Below are 15,820 nucleotides of genomic sequence, written 5' to 3' on the forward strand. Positions count from 1 at the left end.
TACGATATGTAGGTAATAATGCCTTGAGCATGAAATAGTAACCAAATGAACGTAACTCGTGAGAAAGACCAGACGATTATTGGTAGATAGAAACGTCAAATGCGTGGCCGTTTAGCCATTTCTTGGGGATTTATCACAATTGTAAAATATATTATACGTAATACACATTATCTTTCTATGTATAGCATATATAGGTTAGAAAATGCCGTTAATCCTTGGTGGATTTCTGCGATTATATTGCTTTTAAGTCGTGGGTTTTATATGAGAATGATTATTTTTTTTTCTTTTTCTTTCAATTTTTATCAACTCTAAAAGCCAACAGTGAAATAAATCCCAAATAGGAAGTTACGCCTTTTATCATACACACGGTGTATGTATATTCATCCCATTTAACTGTGTAATCAAACAACGCGATAAATTTGCATTTTCATTCGATGATTACATTCATGTTTCTTCACGTTTATTGAGTAATGAAACAAGAAAAATTTTCTTTACGAATATTTATATGTGCCGAGCTGCTAACACCTTTAGCCATTATTAAATTTATATGTAAATATTATAATAGTTGCTATATATTTATAATTATCATTAAATTTTTCTTATTATTTTATTATTATTATTAAAAAAAAATCGCGAGCAATTTTCTATTTGTAAAAAAAAAATTTAATGACAAAATATACCGTAGACGCGCTAAATATTCTCTTATCGTTAATTGAATTGCACGTGTTTTATATATATATGTATATCATATCGCTGGAAGTAGATTTACAATTTTTTATGATAGTTCGATTCAGAAGCACATATTACCATAACTGATCGATTATCGGGTTGGAAACTCTTCAAGAAAAGACGATATGAAGACTTGCCAACCAGGAAGATGAGAAGGAACTGGTTGGTAACTTTTCATTATTAGCGAAAAAAAATATTAGAAACTAAAAAAAAAAACTTACATTCCTATCATAGTGTGCATAATTTTATCAAGGATGGATACATTAATTATTTCCTTTGGTAATAAACAATTATTATCGGTAATAATTGTCGCTGACTATAAATTTTATACGTTAAAACATCAATCGTTTGGTGTATTTACATTAATAAAGCTCAAAGTTAGAGACAATTTTTGAATTTTATAAAATTTACTATATTTATTAGGATCAACGGCAATTGAGCTACAGACGATCAAAATTTGAACAAAAAAAATTCGTACTTAGTAGTATTAATATTATCAATAAACAATTAACGATAACAATAATTATTAATTCTGCCAATAATTAGTGGTACCAACATTTAATTATACTAATAATTAATTATACCAAATATTAATAGTACCATAAATTATTGGTACCAACTAATTCGGGGACCAGTGATTAATAGTATCAAAAGTTAATGGTACCAACTATTTATGATATAAATATTCAATGGTACCAATGATTAATGGTACCAACGATTTATGGTAGCAATAATTAATTGCATTAATGATCAATGGTACAATTATTTACTGGTACCAACGGTTAATGTTATCAAACATTAATGGTACTAGCTATTAATTGTACTAACGGTTAATGGTACCAACTATTAATGGTACCAACTATTAATGACACCAACTATTAATAAAACCAACTATTTATGGTACAAACTATTAATGAAACCAACTATTTATGGTACCAACTATTAATAAAACCAACTATTTATGGTACCAACTATGAATGGTACCAACTATTAATGACACCAACTATTAATAAAACCAACCATTTATAGTACCAACTATTAATGACACCAACTATTTATGGTATCAACTATTAATAATACCAACTATTAATGGTACCAACTATTAATGGTACCAACTATTAATGACACCAATTATTTATGGTACCAACTATTAATAAAACCAACTATTTATGGTACCAACTATTAATGACACCAACTATTTATGGTATCAACTATTAATAATACCAACTATTTATGGTACCAACTATTAATGACACCAACTATTAATATAACCAACTATTTATGGTACAAACTATTTATGAAACCAACTATTTATGGTACCAACTATTAATAAAACCAACTATTTATGGTACCAACTATGAATGGTACCAACTATTAATGACACCAACTATTAATAAAACCAACCATTTATAGTACCAACTATTAATGACACCAACTATTTATGGTATCAACTATTAATAATACCAACTATTAATGGTACCAACTATTAATGGTACCAACTATTAATGACACCAATTATTTATGGTACCAACTATTAATAAAACCAACTATTTATGGTACCAACTATTAATGACACCAACTATTTATGGTATCAACTATTAATAATACCAACTATTTATGGTACCAACTATTAATGACACCAACTATTAATATAACCAACTATTTATGGTACAAACTATTTATGAAACCAACTATTTATGGTACCAACTATTAATAAAACCAACTATTTATGGTACCAACTATTAATGACACCACCTATTAATCGTACTTACGGTTAGTAGTACTAACGGTTAGTGGTACAAATAATTAATGAGACCAACTATTCATGGTACCAACTATTATTTATTCCAATAATTAATTGCATTAATGATCAATGGTACAATTATTTACTGGTACCAACGGTTAATGTTATCAAAAATTAATGGTACCAGCTATTAATTGTACTAACGGTTAATTGTACTAACTATTAATGGTACCAACTATTATTTATTCCAATAATTTATGGTACCAATGATTAATCATACTAATAATTAATAGTACTAATATTATTAATGGTACCAATAATTAATGGTATGATTAATATTACTTTTAATTGATGCTTCTAATTATTGAACCAATGATTAATTGTACGATCAATTGTCCAAATTATCAATACAAACAATTATTAATGGTATAATTATGTAATTATTAATGCTCTTAGACGGCTCTCGGCTCTATTCTTCTCACAACTACGATATTATAAAGAAGTATAATCATATAAATGTTGTTGAAAAAGGTTTTCTCTCAGCGATACAGTTAAAGGTACCTGTTCTGATATACAGTGTTCATGTTTATAAATATCCATATGATTATGGTTATCACATCGCAATAGGATGATAAGTGCATTAGCAACGCACGAGTTCCGTAGGTTCAACTCGTTTTGGATCACCTCGACCCTGAGATGAACATATATATATGCATTTATGAATGTTTTGCGTGTGTTTTCATTTTATGTATATATATGTGTGTCGGCCTGCTTTTCAACCCGCGGCAGGATCGCTTCAGGATCCAGGAAAGATCGGTACACGATAATTAATGACGTTTTCTGCCGGTCGCTAACGGTGAAAGGGAAAAGAGGATGAATCTCTTTAGGGCCCTCGTTAAATATTCTCTTAAAGGCGAAAAATTTTGCTTTGTCCGTTAGAATAATTAGTATATGAATGCCTATTATATGCGCCGCGTGTTCATAATGTTGAAAAAAAAAGAACAACGGAAACGATTTGCATTTATATATTTAGTTGTTGTTGTTGTTGTTGTCTTGACACTATTATTTAAATTGGCAAATAAAAGAAAATTGCGCACTTTCTTATTTTAAAATTATTATTTTTTAAAAATTGTTTTAAAATTAAATTTCCCATTAAAAGAATGAAACGTTTATGTTTACTTTCGATAATTTGAATATAAATGTATAGTTTGACATCAATTTGCATAATATTAAAAAATAATCTTTTGTATTTTATATTAAACATTTGTTAATTTCCCTTAGTTAATTAATTAACTAAATAATTATCTAATTATTAAATAAAAATAAAAAGTTAATATTTTGGTGTACAATGTTTCTTTATTTGAAATTTATTTCACTCTAGTCAACGATAATTAATTATTTCTATTAAATTTTGTATATTTTTTTTATATTTCTATTTATTTTAATTAATTTCATTTATTTATTTTAATTATCTAATATGTATATATATAGAGATCTTCAATATTCCACAAAAGTGAATGGTTGACCTTTTCCACTTGTAAGTAGAAAAATCAAGTTACGGTGAGACACAAGCGTTGAAATTTATTTGCCACTAATGAATGCAATTTTTCACTTGCAAAAAAAAAACAATAATTTCTTAATAGCCTCTAATCCCGTGAAAGTCAAGGCTCTGTTTATTTTATATTTATAAGCCGACAATAATTTAAAAGGATTGTAATATAAAATAATAATAAAAAAAAAAAATTTTAAACTTTGCTTTTTCTTTTATCCTTAAACTTTATTTATTTATAAAAATATGAATAATAATTAAAATTAATTACTATTAATTTAAAAAATGGTTAATATTTTAATAAAGAAAGAGAGAGAGAGAGAGAGAAACCAGTTTATTATGTCACTAGGGAAAATTGCCTGACACACATACCAATGAAACCTTTCGGACATGTCTCTCGGATAACCCTGAGGCGTGGCTCTAACGTTGTTTGAAACGTCGCATATAGTGTGGGTCGAGACTTGCAAGGTTCAAAAGGGCAAAATAAAGTTTATCGCGAGAAACACACCTGAAACGCAGAGACACTAATCTCTATGAAAGTGGGTAGGCAATGTCAACGTCCTTACATATAGCCATTTAAGCAAAAGGTGAAAGATTTCGGGTTAATCGAGGTGAAATTTTCGAACGGCATTTCACGTAACATCATTCTGACGTCATATCATCAAAAAACCGTTTACTCAATTTTTTTTTTTCAATTTTCAAAATTCATTTTTAATTTATCAATTTCCACCTTGTCATTCAATGTGAGATTGTAATACATGAATGGTTATTGTTAACTCACAAAAGATTATACATATATATGACAACCATAAATTTAAATTATTAACGGTTTCAAATATTTATGACTTTAACAAAATAAATAAATAAAAAAATGTAAAATATAAAAAAAATAAATAAAAAAATAAATAAAAAAAATTAAATAAATCAAAAACGATTAAACAACCAGTAATTCCAACCATTACGCAATAATAAGTGCTACCAGTGATTGAAGATATCAATTATTAGTGGTACAAAATTTTAGTGGAACAAATAGTAAAGGATAATGACAATTAATTGTACCAATTATGGATGGTATATAAGATCAATGGTACCACAAATATCAATGACACCAATTATTAATAGTATCAACTATTAATGGTACCAACTATTAATTATACCAATTATTAATAGTACCAACTATTAATTGTACCAACTATTAATTATACCAATTATTAATGGTGCCAACAATTAATGGTAGCAGTTATTAATGATGCCAACTATTACTGGTACCAACTATTAATGGTAGCAGCTATTAAAGGTACCAACTATTACTGGTACCAACTATTAATTATACCAACTATTAATGGTAGCAACTATTATAGGTACCAACTATTAATTATACCAATTTTTAATGGTACCAACTATTAATTATACCTATTATTAATGGTACCAACTATTAATTACACCAATTATTAATGGTACTAACTATTACTGGTACCAACTATTAATGGTAGCAGCTATTAAAGGTACCAACTATTACTGGTACCAACTATTAATTATACCAACTATTAATGGTAGCAACTATTAAAGGTACCAACTATTAATGGTAGCAGAAATTAATGGTACCAAATATTAATTATACCAATTTTTAATGGTAGAAGCTATTAATGGTAGCAACTATTAAGTATACCAATTATTAATTGTACCAACCATTAATAGTGCTAATTATTAATAGCACCAACTATTAATGGTACCAACCAATAATTGTACCAATAATCTATGGTACCAATGATTGATGGTATCCACAAATAATGGTACTAATTGTCACTGGTACTAATAATTAAATGTAAAAATAATAATCAGTGGTATCAACTATTAATGATACCAGTAATCAATGGTACCAAGGATTAATGATACCAATTATCAATGGTAACAAATATCAATGGGTGGTGAACGTTAATCTTGAAATAATTTTGAGTGCTCAAATATATTGGCAATAGAAAAAGATGAGTCAGTTCGCGGCGAAGAAGAAGAAGAAGAAGAAGTCGACCGTACAAGCCCCTGTGGCGAGTCTCACGCCCCCATGCTAACAAATACCTATTACTATTTACGAGTTGGAAAATATCTTTACTGGCCATTCACAGGGCGTTTATTAATCACGTATTCAGAATTGTGCCGTGTAAAGCAGATCTCTAGCAAGACAATAACGGACCAAACAACATAGATATATATGTATGTATATCTATATATATATATATATATATATATATATATATACAATAGACAACACATGAAATGATAGTGAGAGTTGATGAAAAGCGAACAAGAGAAATTCGACAACAATTTTCATGCAATATTTTAATTTTTTATGATACATATTAAGAAATTTCTCTTCAATTTTTTTTTAATGTCAAGGTCAAAAGGCGAGGGAAAAGGAACTTAATTTTACCCCTGCGAATCACAAATTATGCAATTTCACAGATAATAATATTGCAAAGTGTATGTGTGTGTATCTAATATCATCTGTATATGAACGTGAAAGTTTGGAACGTGAATTAAATTGTTTACAAATGATAGCGTTTATCAAATTACCATAGTTACATAGCAAAATTCATAAAGGACTTTGCACTGAAAAAAAAAATTTATTTGATTTAAATATAATTTATTTGACTCAATAATAAATAATTTATTAATAAATAAATAATTTACTAATAAATTATTTATTAGAAAATAAATTATAGTCAAGTAATCGATTATTTGAACCAAGAAAATTTTTTTCCACTGTCTGTAAAATAGAAAACTAAATTAAAAATGAAAGAAAATCCTCTAATATTGAGAATATAATTTTTTTTTCTCATCAGTGTACAATTATTTATTTACCCACATTTACGGGACGTATTAAATTATTAATTGAGGTGAAAAATTGTAGGATATTGTTATTAATAGCAGTTTGTGGTTGCACTTTACGTAAGGTGGAGTAAGCCACTAAATCTTAGAGTATAATTAGTGTCATATTAAAGGTCATAGAGGCTAGATTAAAAGGAAATGAAAAGTTCAGTAGACGGTCCCGCAATGAAATCTTCGAGGAACAATATATATATATACTAGGGGGCTATGCCCCCTGCGCGCTTCGCGCGCCAACCCCCATCCCCCCTCCTCTCTTCCCCTCCTTTTCCCCACCACCACCCTAAATTTAAAGGTTATGTTCGTTTCAAGACTCTGAATATAGCCGCAAGTCCACCCTCTCCCTTCTCTTCTACCCCCTCTTCTCTTGACTTGCGGCTATATTCAGAGTCTTGGAACAGCGGCTTCGCGCGCCAACCCCCACCCCCCCTCCTCTCTTCCCCTCCTTTTCCCCTCCCCCACCCTAAATTTAATGGTTAAGATCGTTTCAAGACTCTGAATATAGCCGCAAGTCCCCCCCCTCTCCCTTCTCTTCTCCCCCCCCCTTCTCTTGACTTGCGGCTATATTCAGAGTCTTGGAACAGCGGCGGCGGCGGCGGCGGCGGCGTTGGCGGCGATATCTTTTTGTAATATAGGTAGATATATAGGTTTTTCCAACATTGAAGCGATTCACGGCTCAATTCTGCTAAAGAGCTCCAACAAGCGTGACTCGCGTTAATTACCATTCGAGAAGGCGAAACATTTTCGACTCGAAGGTCTCGTGATCTCCCCGCTTATTCTCTCATTAATCAGAGAGAGAGACTGCAATTAACGCCCTGCACACTTTGTGTGTCTCACTTATTTATATATATATATAAAGGAGTCCCAACAACTTGACTATAAATCGGTAACCGTGAAATTTAATAATTATCATGGCTCCGCTTTTACACTGTCAAACTTTGACAGTTTGCGATTTTTCTCAATAGTCATAATTTGTATTTAATTATATAAATTTTAATCTCCCCATTAAATTATAATGTTAAATTATAATTTTCCCTCTTGACACATATATTTAATTACAGTTTCTTGTTAAAAAAAAAATAATAATAACAAAAGATACTTTCTATTTTTGACTAAAGGAAAATTTAAAAAATATAAAATTATTACCATTAATTAATGGTACCAAATAAATGTAGTACCAGTGATAAATGGTACCAACAATTAATTGTACGAATAATTATTGGTACCAACAATTAATTGTATGAATAATTAATTATACTAATGATAAATAATAAAAAAGGTTAATGGTACCAACTATTTATAGTACAAATAATCAATGGTACCAATCATTAATGGTACCAATAATTAATGATACAAATATTTACAGGTACCAAAAATTTGTGGTACCAATAATTACAGGTACCAATTTCTAATAATACCAATGATTAATGGTACCAACTATTTATGGTACAAATATTTAATAGTACCAACTATTTATGGTACCAATGCTTAAAAATACCAAAGATTAATGGTACCAACTATTTATGGTACAAATAATAAATGGTACCAATGATTAATGGTACCAATAATTTACGGTACCAATAATTACTGGTACAAATGCATAATGATACCAATGATTAATGGTACCAACTATTTATGGTACAAATATTCAATGGTACCAACTATTTATAATATAAATATTTAACAGTACCAACAATTTATGGTACGAATGCTTAATAATACCAAAGATTAATGGTACCAACAATTAATCGTATGAATAATTAATGATACTAATGATAAATAATATTAAAGGTTAATGATACCAACTATTTATAGTACAAATAATCAGTGGTACCAATAATAAATGGTACAAATATTTACAGGTACCAACAATTTGTGGTACCAATAATTACTGGTTCCAATGCCTAATAATATCAAAGATTAATGGTACCAACTATTTATGGTACAAATATTCAATGATACCAACTATTTATAGTACCAATATATAATATTACCAACTATTCATGGTACCAATGCTTAAAAATACCAAAGATTAATGGTACCAACTAATTATGGTACAAATAATAAATGGTACCAATGCTTAATAATACCAAAGATTAATGGTACCAACTATTTATGGTACAAATAATAAATGGTACCAATGATTAATGGTACCAACGATTTATGGTACCCATAATCAATTGCACTAATAATCAATAGTAGAAATATTTACTGGTACCAACGTTTAATAATACCAAAAATTAATGGTACCAACGAGTTATAGTACCAGTTATTATTGGTACCAATGATTTATTGTACTGATAATTAATTATATCAATAATTAATGGTACCATAAATTAGTGGTATCAACTAAATATACTACCAGTGATTAATGGTACCAAAGATTAATTATATGAATAAATAATGATACCATTAATTAATGGTACCATCGATTATTTGTACGAATACCAATAATGATACCAATATTAATTAATAAAAATATAAAATAAAAAAATTAAATATTGTAATAATTTTTTTAATGAATAGAGAAATAATTGTGTGCGTGAAAAAAAAATAATGCCAGATAAAATAGTTGAGGCAATAAAATCTATTTGTCACAGATGGAAAATTTATTCATTTAACTTCTAATCTCTTGTAATCTGAGACGAGAAATCGCGATTTCCTTTCCTAGTTTGTGTGAGGAATTGATCGCTCTTAGAACTCGAGTTCGAATCGTTGTCGTTGTTTTTAAAAAAAAAGTGCGTTCGCGATTGAGTCCCATTGATCAACCCGATAAGCTCGATAAATAATTAACGATTGGTCACGGCGAAACTTGACCAGAGCGCGCAAAACACAGGTGAGCCTTCATGGGATCTAGGTCGCATCCTGAATTCGCAACCTTTCTGTTTAGAATGTTTTTTTTTTTTTTTTTTTTTTTTTTTAAACGAAAAAAAAAATTCTATATTTACCCACATTTTCTATATACGCGCTCTCTTATAGGATGGAACTTGTCACGCGTTAAGTCTTTATATGCGAGTTGACGCGAAAGTCGAAAATCAGGAAACGTGAGAAAAAATTCTCCCCCGAGACATATTGAGAAGTCAATAAATAATTTATAAGACGCGCGGTAACATTTTCTAAATTCTCTCTTTCTCTCTCTCTCTCTCTCTTTCTTTCTCTCAATCTGTCATGTCTTATAATCACTATCAATGTGTCTCAGTTTCATTTTTATTGAAAGTGACATATTTTGAAATGATTCTGAGAAATGATAATTAGAAAAATAAAAATTCGTTTAAAAAATAATTATTGAAAATAAAAATTCTAACAACTATAATTTTTATGGAATAAAAATTTATCCTTGAAATAATTTAATTTGTGCGCCCCGGAAAGAAAAAATTTTTAAATTTCGAATTAGTAAAGTTTAATTAAATTAATTGTACCAACGATTAATTGAATGAATAATTAATGATACCAATGATAAATGGTATCATAAGTTAATGGTACCAACTATTTATGGTACAATGGTACCATTATATTCAATGGTACCAAATATTAATGGTACCAATAATTAATGGTACAAATATTTACAGGTACCAACAATTTGTGGTACCAATAATTACTGGTACCAATGCCTAATAATACCAATGATTAATGGTACCAACTATTTATGGTACAAATAATAAATGGTACCAATGATTAATGGTACCAAGAATTAATGGTACCAATAATTACTGGTACCAATTCCTAATGATACCAATGATTAATGGTACCAACTATTTATGGTACAATTATTCAATGGTACCAACTATTTATAGTACAAATATTTAATAGTACCAACTATTTATGGTACCAATGCTTAAAAATACCAACGATTAATGGTACCAACTATTTATGGTACAAATAATAAATGGTACGAAGAATTAATGGTACCAATAATTACTGGTACCAATTCCTAATAATACCAATGATTAATGGTACCAACTATTTATGGTACAATTATTCAATGGTACCAACTATTTATAGTACAAATATTTAATAGTACCAACTATTTATGGTACCAATGCTTAAAAATACCAACGATTAATGGTACCAACTATTTATGGTACAAATAATAAATGGTACCAATGATTAATGGTACCAATTATTAATGGTACCAACGATTAATTATATTAATAATTCATGGTACTAATGATTCTTAATGCTACCAACTCTTAATTGTACCAATAATTCATAGTAACAATGATTAATGATTGGAATGGTCAGTGGTACCAATAATTAATGGTACTCATAATTAATATGGTGTCAACTATTAATGGTACCAACTATTAATTATACCAACTGTTAATTATACCATTAATCTATGGTACCAATGACTTATGGTATCTACAATTAATGGTACAAATTATCAGTGGTACCAATAATTAAAAGTAAAAATAATAATCATTTTATTATTATTATTATTATTATTAGTTCTGTGGAATTTTTTTTTTTTTTGCAAATATAAATAAGTCATTATTGTTGGTGCGTTGATGAGAGACATCCCGCACGTTATAAGATGAGAGGAGAATAACGACACAGTAAATTTTCTCAGATCTGATTTACGATTTATGTTGGCAGGCCTGTCGAGTGAGGGAAGATCATAGTGTCAGAAAGATCTGAGGAGGGTGGAGTAGCACCTTGTTTTTCCTCTTTTATGAACGCTATACGCTAATACAGTGCTTAGAGTGCTTAGACTTATAAAGATTGAGCAGAGAGAAAAAAAAGAGAGAGAGAGAGAGAGAGAGAGAAACACGTAAGTTAGCCTAAGGAGTTTCTTGGCAAAAGCAGACGTTTCAAGCACTTTACGAGCACCCAGTTTCTCGATAAAGACGTCCCTAACCTTTTTTTTTTTATTTTTTTTATTTTGCCTCTTTGTAGCCTATCTCTTGGTTCTGTCTTTACAAAGCTTTTTTGTTTTCTACTTTATCTCAGTTTCCATCCCCCTTTTTATCTTAAAGATTCTTATAAGCCCTTACTAACATTTCAAAATAAGCCACGTATCAGTTTCGTCTTCACATTTTCCCTATTTTATTTTTCCTCAAAACTTATTTTCCTTTTATGTTAATTTTACCCTGCTTTTGACTTTAATTTAAAATTTGTTTTTTAATTTAAAATTTATTTTTTAAATTAAATTTTTTTTCTATTTTAAATTTATTTTTCGATTTTTAATTCATTTTTCTAATTAAAATTTATTTTTTTATTTTAAATTTCATAGTTTTTAGTTATATTAATCCTTGTTTATAAAATTGATTGGAGTTTTAAATTTATTGTAAATTTATTTCTTGAAAGTGTTTGGATAAATTTTTTTTTTTCAAACGTAGAGTAATTTGAACAGTTTTACTTACAAAATGGAAATAATTTTACTTTCCGATTTTGTTGAGCAATATATTTATTAGATTTTTTTGTTTTTTTTTTCTTTTTGTCTTTTTGAAATTTGCAAAATATTCCAATTGGACATGAGAGTGAATTTTAAATGGCTAGTTTATCTTAACTTGTGAAGAAATTCTTCAAAGTCGAACGCGATCGATATCTCCATGCACTTCGCCAAGTTAGACAAGAGCATAGGTATCTAATATCCATCTATTTGACCTATTAGATTCTAGTTCACAGTGCATAAAAGTTGAACATATATAAATTTTTTTTTTTCTCAAAAAATACAAATTTCTCTCCAATAATCTTTGAATTCATTAATTTTTTATTCAAACAAAAAAAAAAAAAAAAAGAGAAAAGAAAATAATCACTAGAAATTTAAAGACTTTGTTAGATTTATTGAAATGAAATAACTACTATCTATATCAGAAAAAAATTTGATTCAAATAATCTTTTACTTGAAATAAATATTTATATTTTATTATTAAATTATTATTTACTAAATCATTTTTTATTTAATATTATTTTATTATGTAATTATTATTTTACTACTTAACTATTATTTTATTATCAATCTATTATTTAATAATTAAACTATTATTTATAATTATTAAATAATTATTAAATAATTATTAAGCCCGTTTATTTGTTAAATAAATATATTATTTGAGTCAACTAAATTCGCTACTACTTTTAAAACGACTAATTTTTCAAAAGAATGTACAAAAAAAACTATTAATTAGCTAAACTTGTCTAACAGTAAAGTTGATAAATTCACTTGGACGATTCATCGATGCGTGTAATAATCACCCAACCGCCAAAATGGATACATTGAAGTATATATATATATATATATAAGATGTGAATTATTTTCAACGTAAATTAGAAATAAAACGCGTTTGTAAAGTGCAGTTGCATTTAATAGTATTGGTGTTTAAATATATATATATACGTACTATATTTAATTCGATTACAGTTAAATTGCCATTTAATTACAAATATATACACCGTCTGAGTATAAAATGTCGTTCGTATTTTGTCGAAGCGAAAAACGATTCAACTGAACAGTTGTAGTCGCATTCACACTTTTCTAATAACTGCAACCCGTCAAGATAATTAGCAGTGTATAAAACTTCCATTAAAACGAGACGTTCGACAAGTCAATGTTTTTTATAACTATTCTTTTTAAACTATTTTTTTTAACTATTATTTTTTTAAACTATTTTTTAAATTATTTTTTTAACTATTATTTTTTAAAACTATTTTTTAAACTATTTTTTTAACTATTATTTTTTTAAACTATTTTTTAAACTATTTTTTTAACTATTATTTTTTTAAACTATTTTTTAAACTATTTTTTTAACTATAATTTTTTTAAACTATTTTTTTAACTATTATTTTTTTAAACTATTTTTTGAACTATTTTTTTTATCATTATCTACTGTCGACTTAAGGTACTATTGAATTGAATTACCATCGGTTTTAAACTACCATTGATTTAAACTACCGCCAATTTAAACTACCATTGATTTAAATTATCGTCAATTTAAACTACCATCGATTTTAAACTACCATTGATATAAACTACCATTGATATAAACTACCGTCGATTTAAACTACCAATGATTCAAACTACCATTGATATAAACTACCGTCGATTTCAACTACCATCGATTTTAAACTACCATTGATTTAAACTACCGCCAATTTAAACTACCATTGATTTAAATTATCGTCAATTAAAACTACCATCGATTTTAAACTACCATTGATTCAAACTACCATTGATATAAACTACCATCGATTTTAAACTACCATTGATATAAACTACCGTCGATTTAAACTACCATTGATTTTAAACTACCATTAATTCAAACTACCATCGATTTTAAAGTACCATTGATTCAAACTACCATTGATATAAACTATCACTGGTTTTTCTATTTTTTCTATTTATTTATTATATTTTTACTAATTACTATAGTATACACTAACCGTTTAAGCTTATGTACAAGAGAAAAAATCCCCAACCGCCAGGAATTGAACTCACGACCCTAATACTCGCAAGTCAATAACTTAGCCACCTAACCACGACGCCCTAAATGAAAATTTCCATTTTACTAAAAGACATTCCTTATCGTTTCTATAACAATCAATAACGACAAAAACAAATTTTTTTGATATTTTTGACTTTAGCAAACTCAAATTAAATAAAACAAATTCAAAATGAAAAAATTTCGATTTAAAAAATCGATTCAACAAAAACGTTTCTAATTTAATCGGGAAGAGAGAAGAAAAAAGAAGAAAGAATCACACGCACACATTGTATATGGGGAACGTATGTACATACGCAAATAGAATTTAGTCGCGAGGATGTTGAGGGCGTGTGAATCGTGTTTGAAGATTCAGCGCGTTCTTTGGGTGTGTCCTTGCTTCCGCATACTCTTTCGCGGTCACCACATTATCTACCTACATTGGAAGATGCTCATTTATATATATATTGGAGTTTCTTTATACATTCTTCACGCTTGTTTGTATTTGCGTTTTGACGTAGGTGGCAAAAACATATATATATATTTATAGGAACTATTACACGGACAGTATATTCTTTTCTATAAATACTGGCATCGTTTTATGAAATTCCCTGAGTGACACTGTCCGTTCGCACAAAGTGATTTACTTCACGTTCTTAAAGTGTTACTACTTTACACCAAAGAACCGGAATTAAGATATGATTTTTTGTTTTCTTATATACCCGTTCCTAAGTATTCGACAGTAATAATTTTTTTAATTATTTATATTTATAATTATTTATAAATATTTATAATTTTTTTTTATTATTTATAATTATTGATAATTATAATAACAACAAAATTATTAATAAACTATAATCACAATATAAAATTATTACTGAATTCAAAAAAAAAAAAATCTTTACGCAAAGATTCTTTCGCATTTCGATAAAATGAAACTGTAAAAATATAAATTAAAATTGTAATTAATTTTCACTCACCAGGCAGTGTGAGACCACAATTTAAAACATGCTCAAGAATATCGTGAATTGTCCTGGGAGGTGAAACATCTTCTATCTTCTTCTTGGTACCTATAACAGAAAAAAAAATATCGAACTAAATTAATGATAAGTACTAAATATGGCACATGCATTTCCAGTTAGGAAATATATATTCAAGAGCAATAAACTATTAATCAAAAATATTCATTAATAATCGGGGATTTAATTTATAATATAATTATTGTGTCAATTATTACCTGTCAACTCAACTTATTGATACCTAAATTACCTCACAGCATTATAAATATTAAATAACAATTGGAAAAAGAAAAATTAGTTCACAGCCGTATTTTTTAATAAATTTATTTAACTTTTATTTCCTGCATCAAATTAGATCAAGGTTCAGTAATTATTAATGAAAATATTAATTTTAGTCTGTTATAATTTTATATAATTATAAATAAAACTAGTTTAAAAAAAGTAAATAAAAATAAAAAATAATAAAGAATAAAAA

The 15,820-nt window shown here is 27.8% G+C and overlaps 1 protein-coding gene across 1 annotated transcript in view; it reads right to left on the reverse strand.

Moving 5' to 3' along the window:
* Positions 1-15,820, reverse strand: part of LOC127282032 (uncharacterized) — a 347,280-nt gene that overhangs the window by 121,517 nt on the left and 209,943 nt on the right. Inside the window, exon 6 of the mRNA XM_051306104.1 lies at positions 15,307-15,396. Coding sequence (XP_051162061.1) covers positions 15,307-15,396 — 90 coding nt within the window. The remainder of the gene's footprint in view (positions 1-15,306; positions 15,397-15,820) is intronic.

The sequence above is a fragment of the Leptopilina boulardi genome, unplaced genomic scaffold, assembly GCF_019393585.1.
Source record: "Leptopilina boulardi isolate dan_hultmark-lab unplaced genomic scaffold, ZJU_Lbou_2.1 LbouV2_278, whole genome shotgun sequence".
NCBI classification, from domain to species: Eukaryota; Metazoa; Arthropoda; class Insecta; order Hymenoptera; family Figitidae; genus Leptopilina; species Leptopilina boulardi.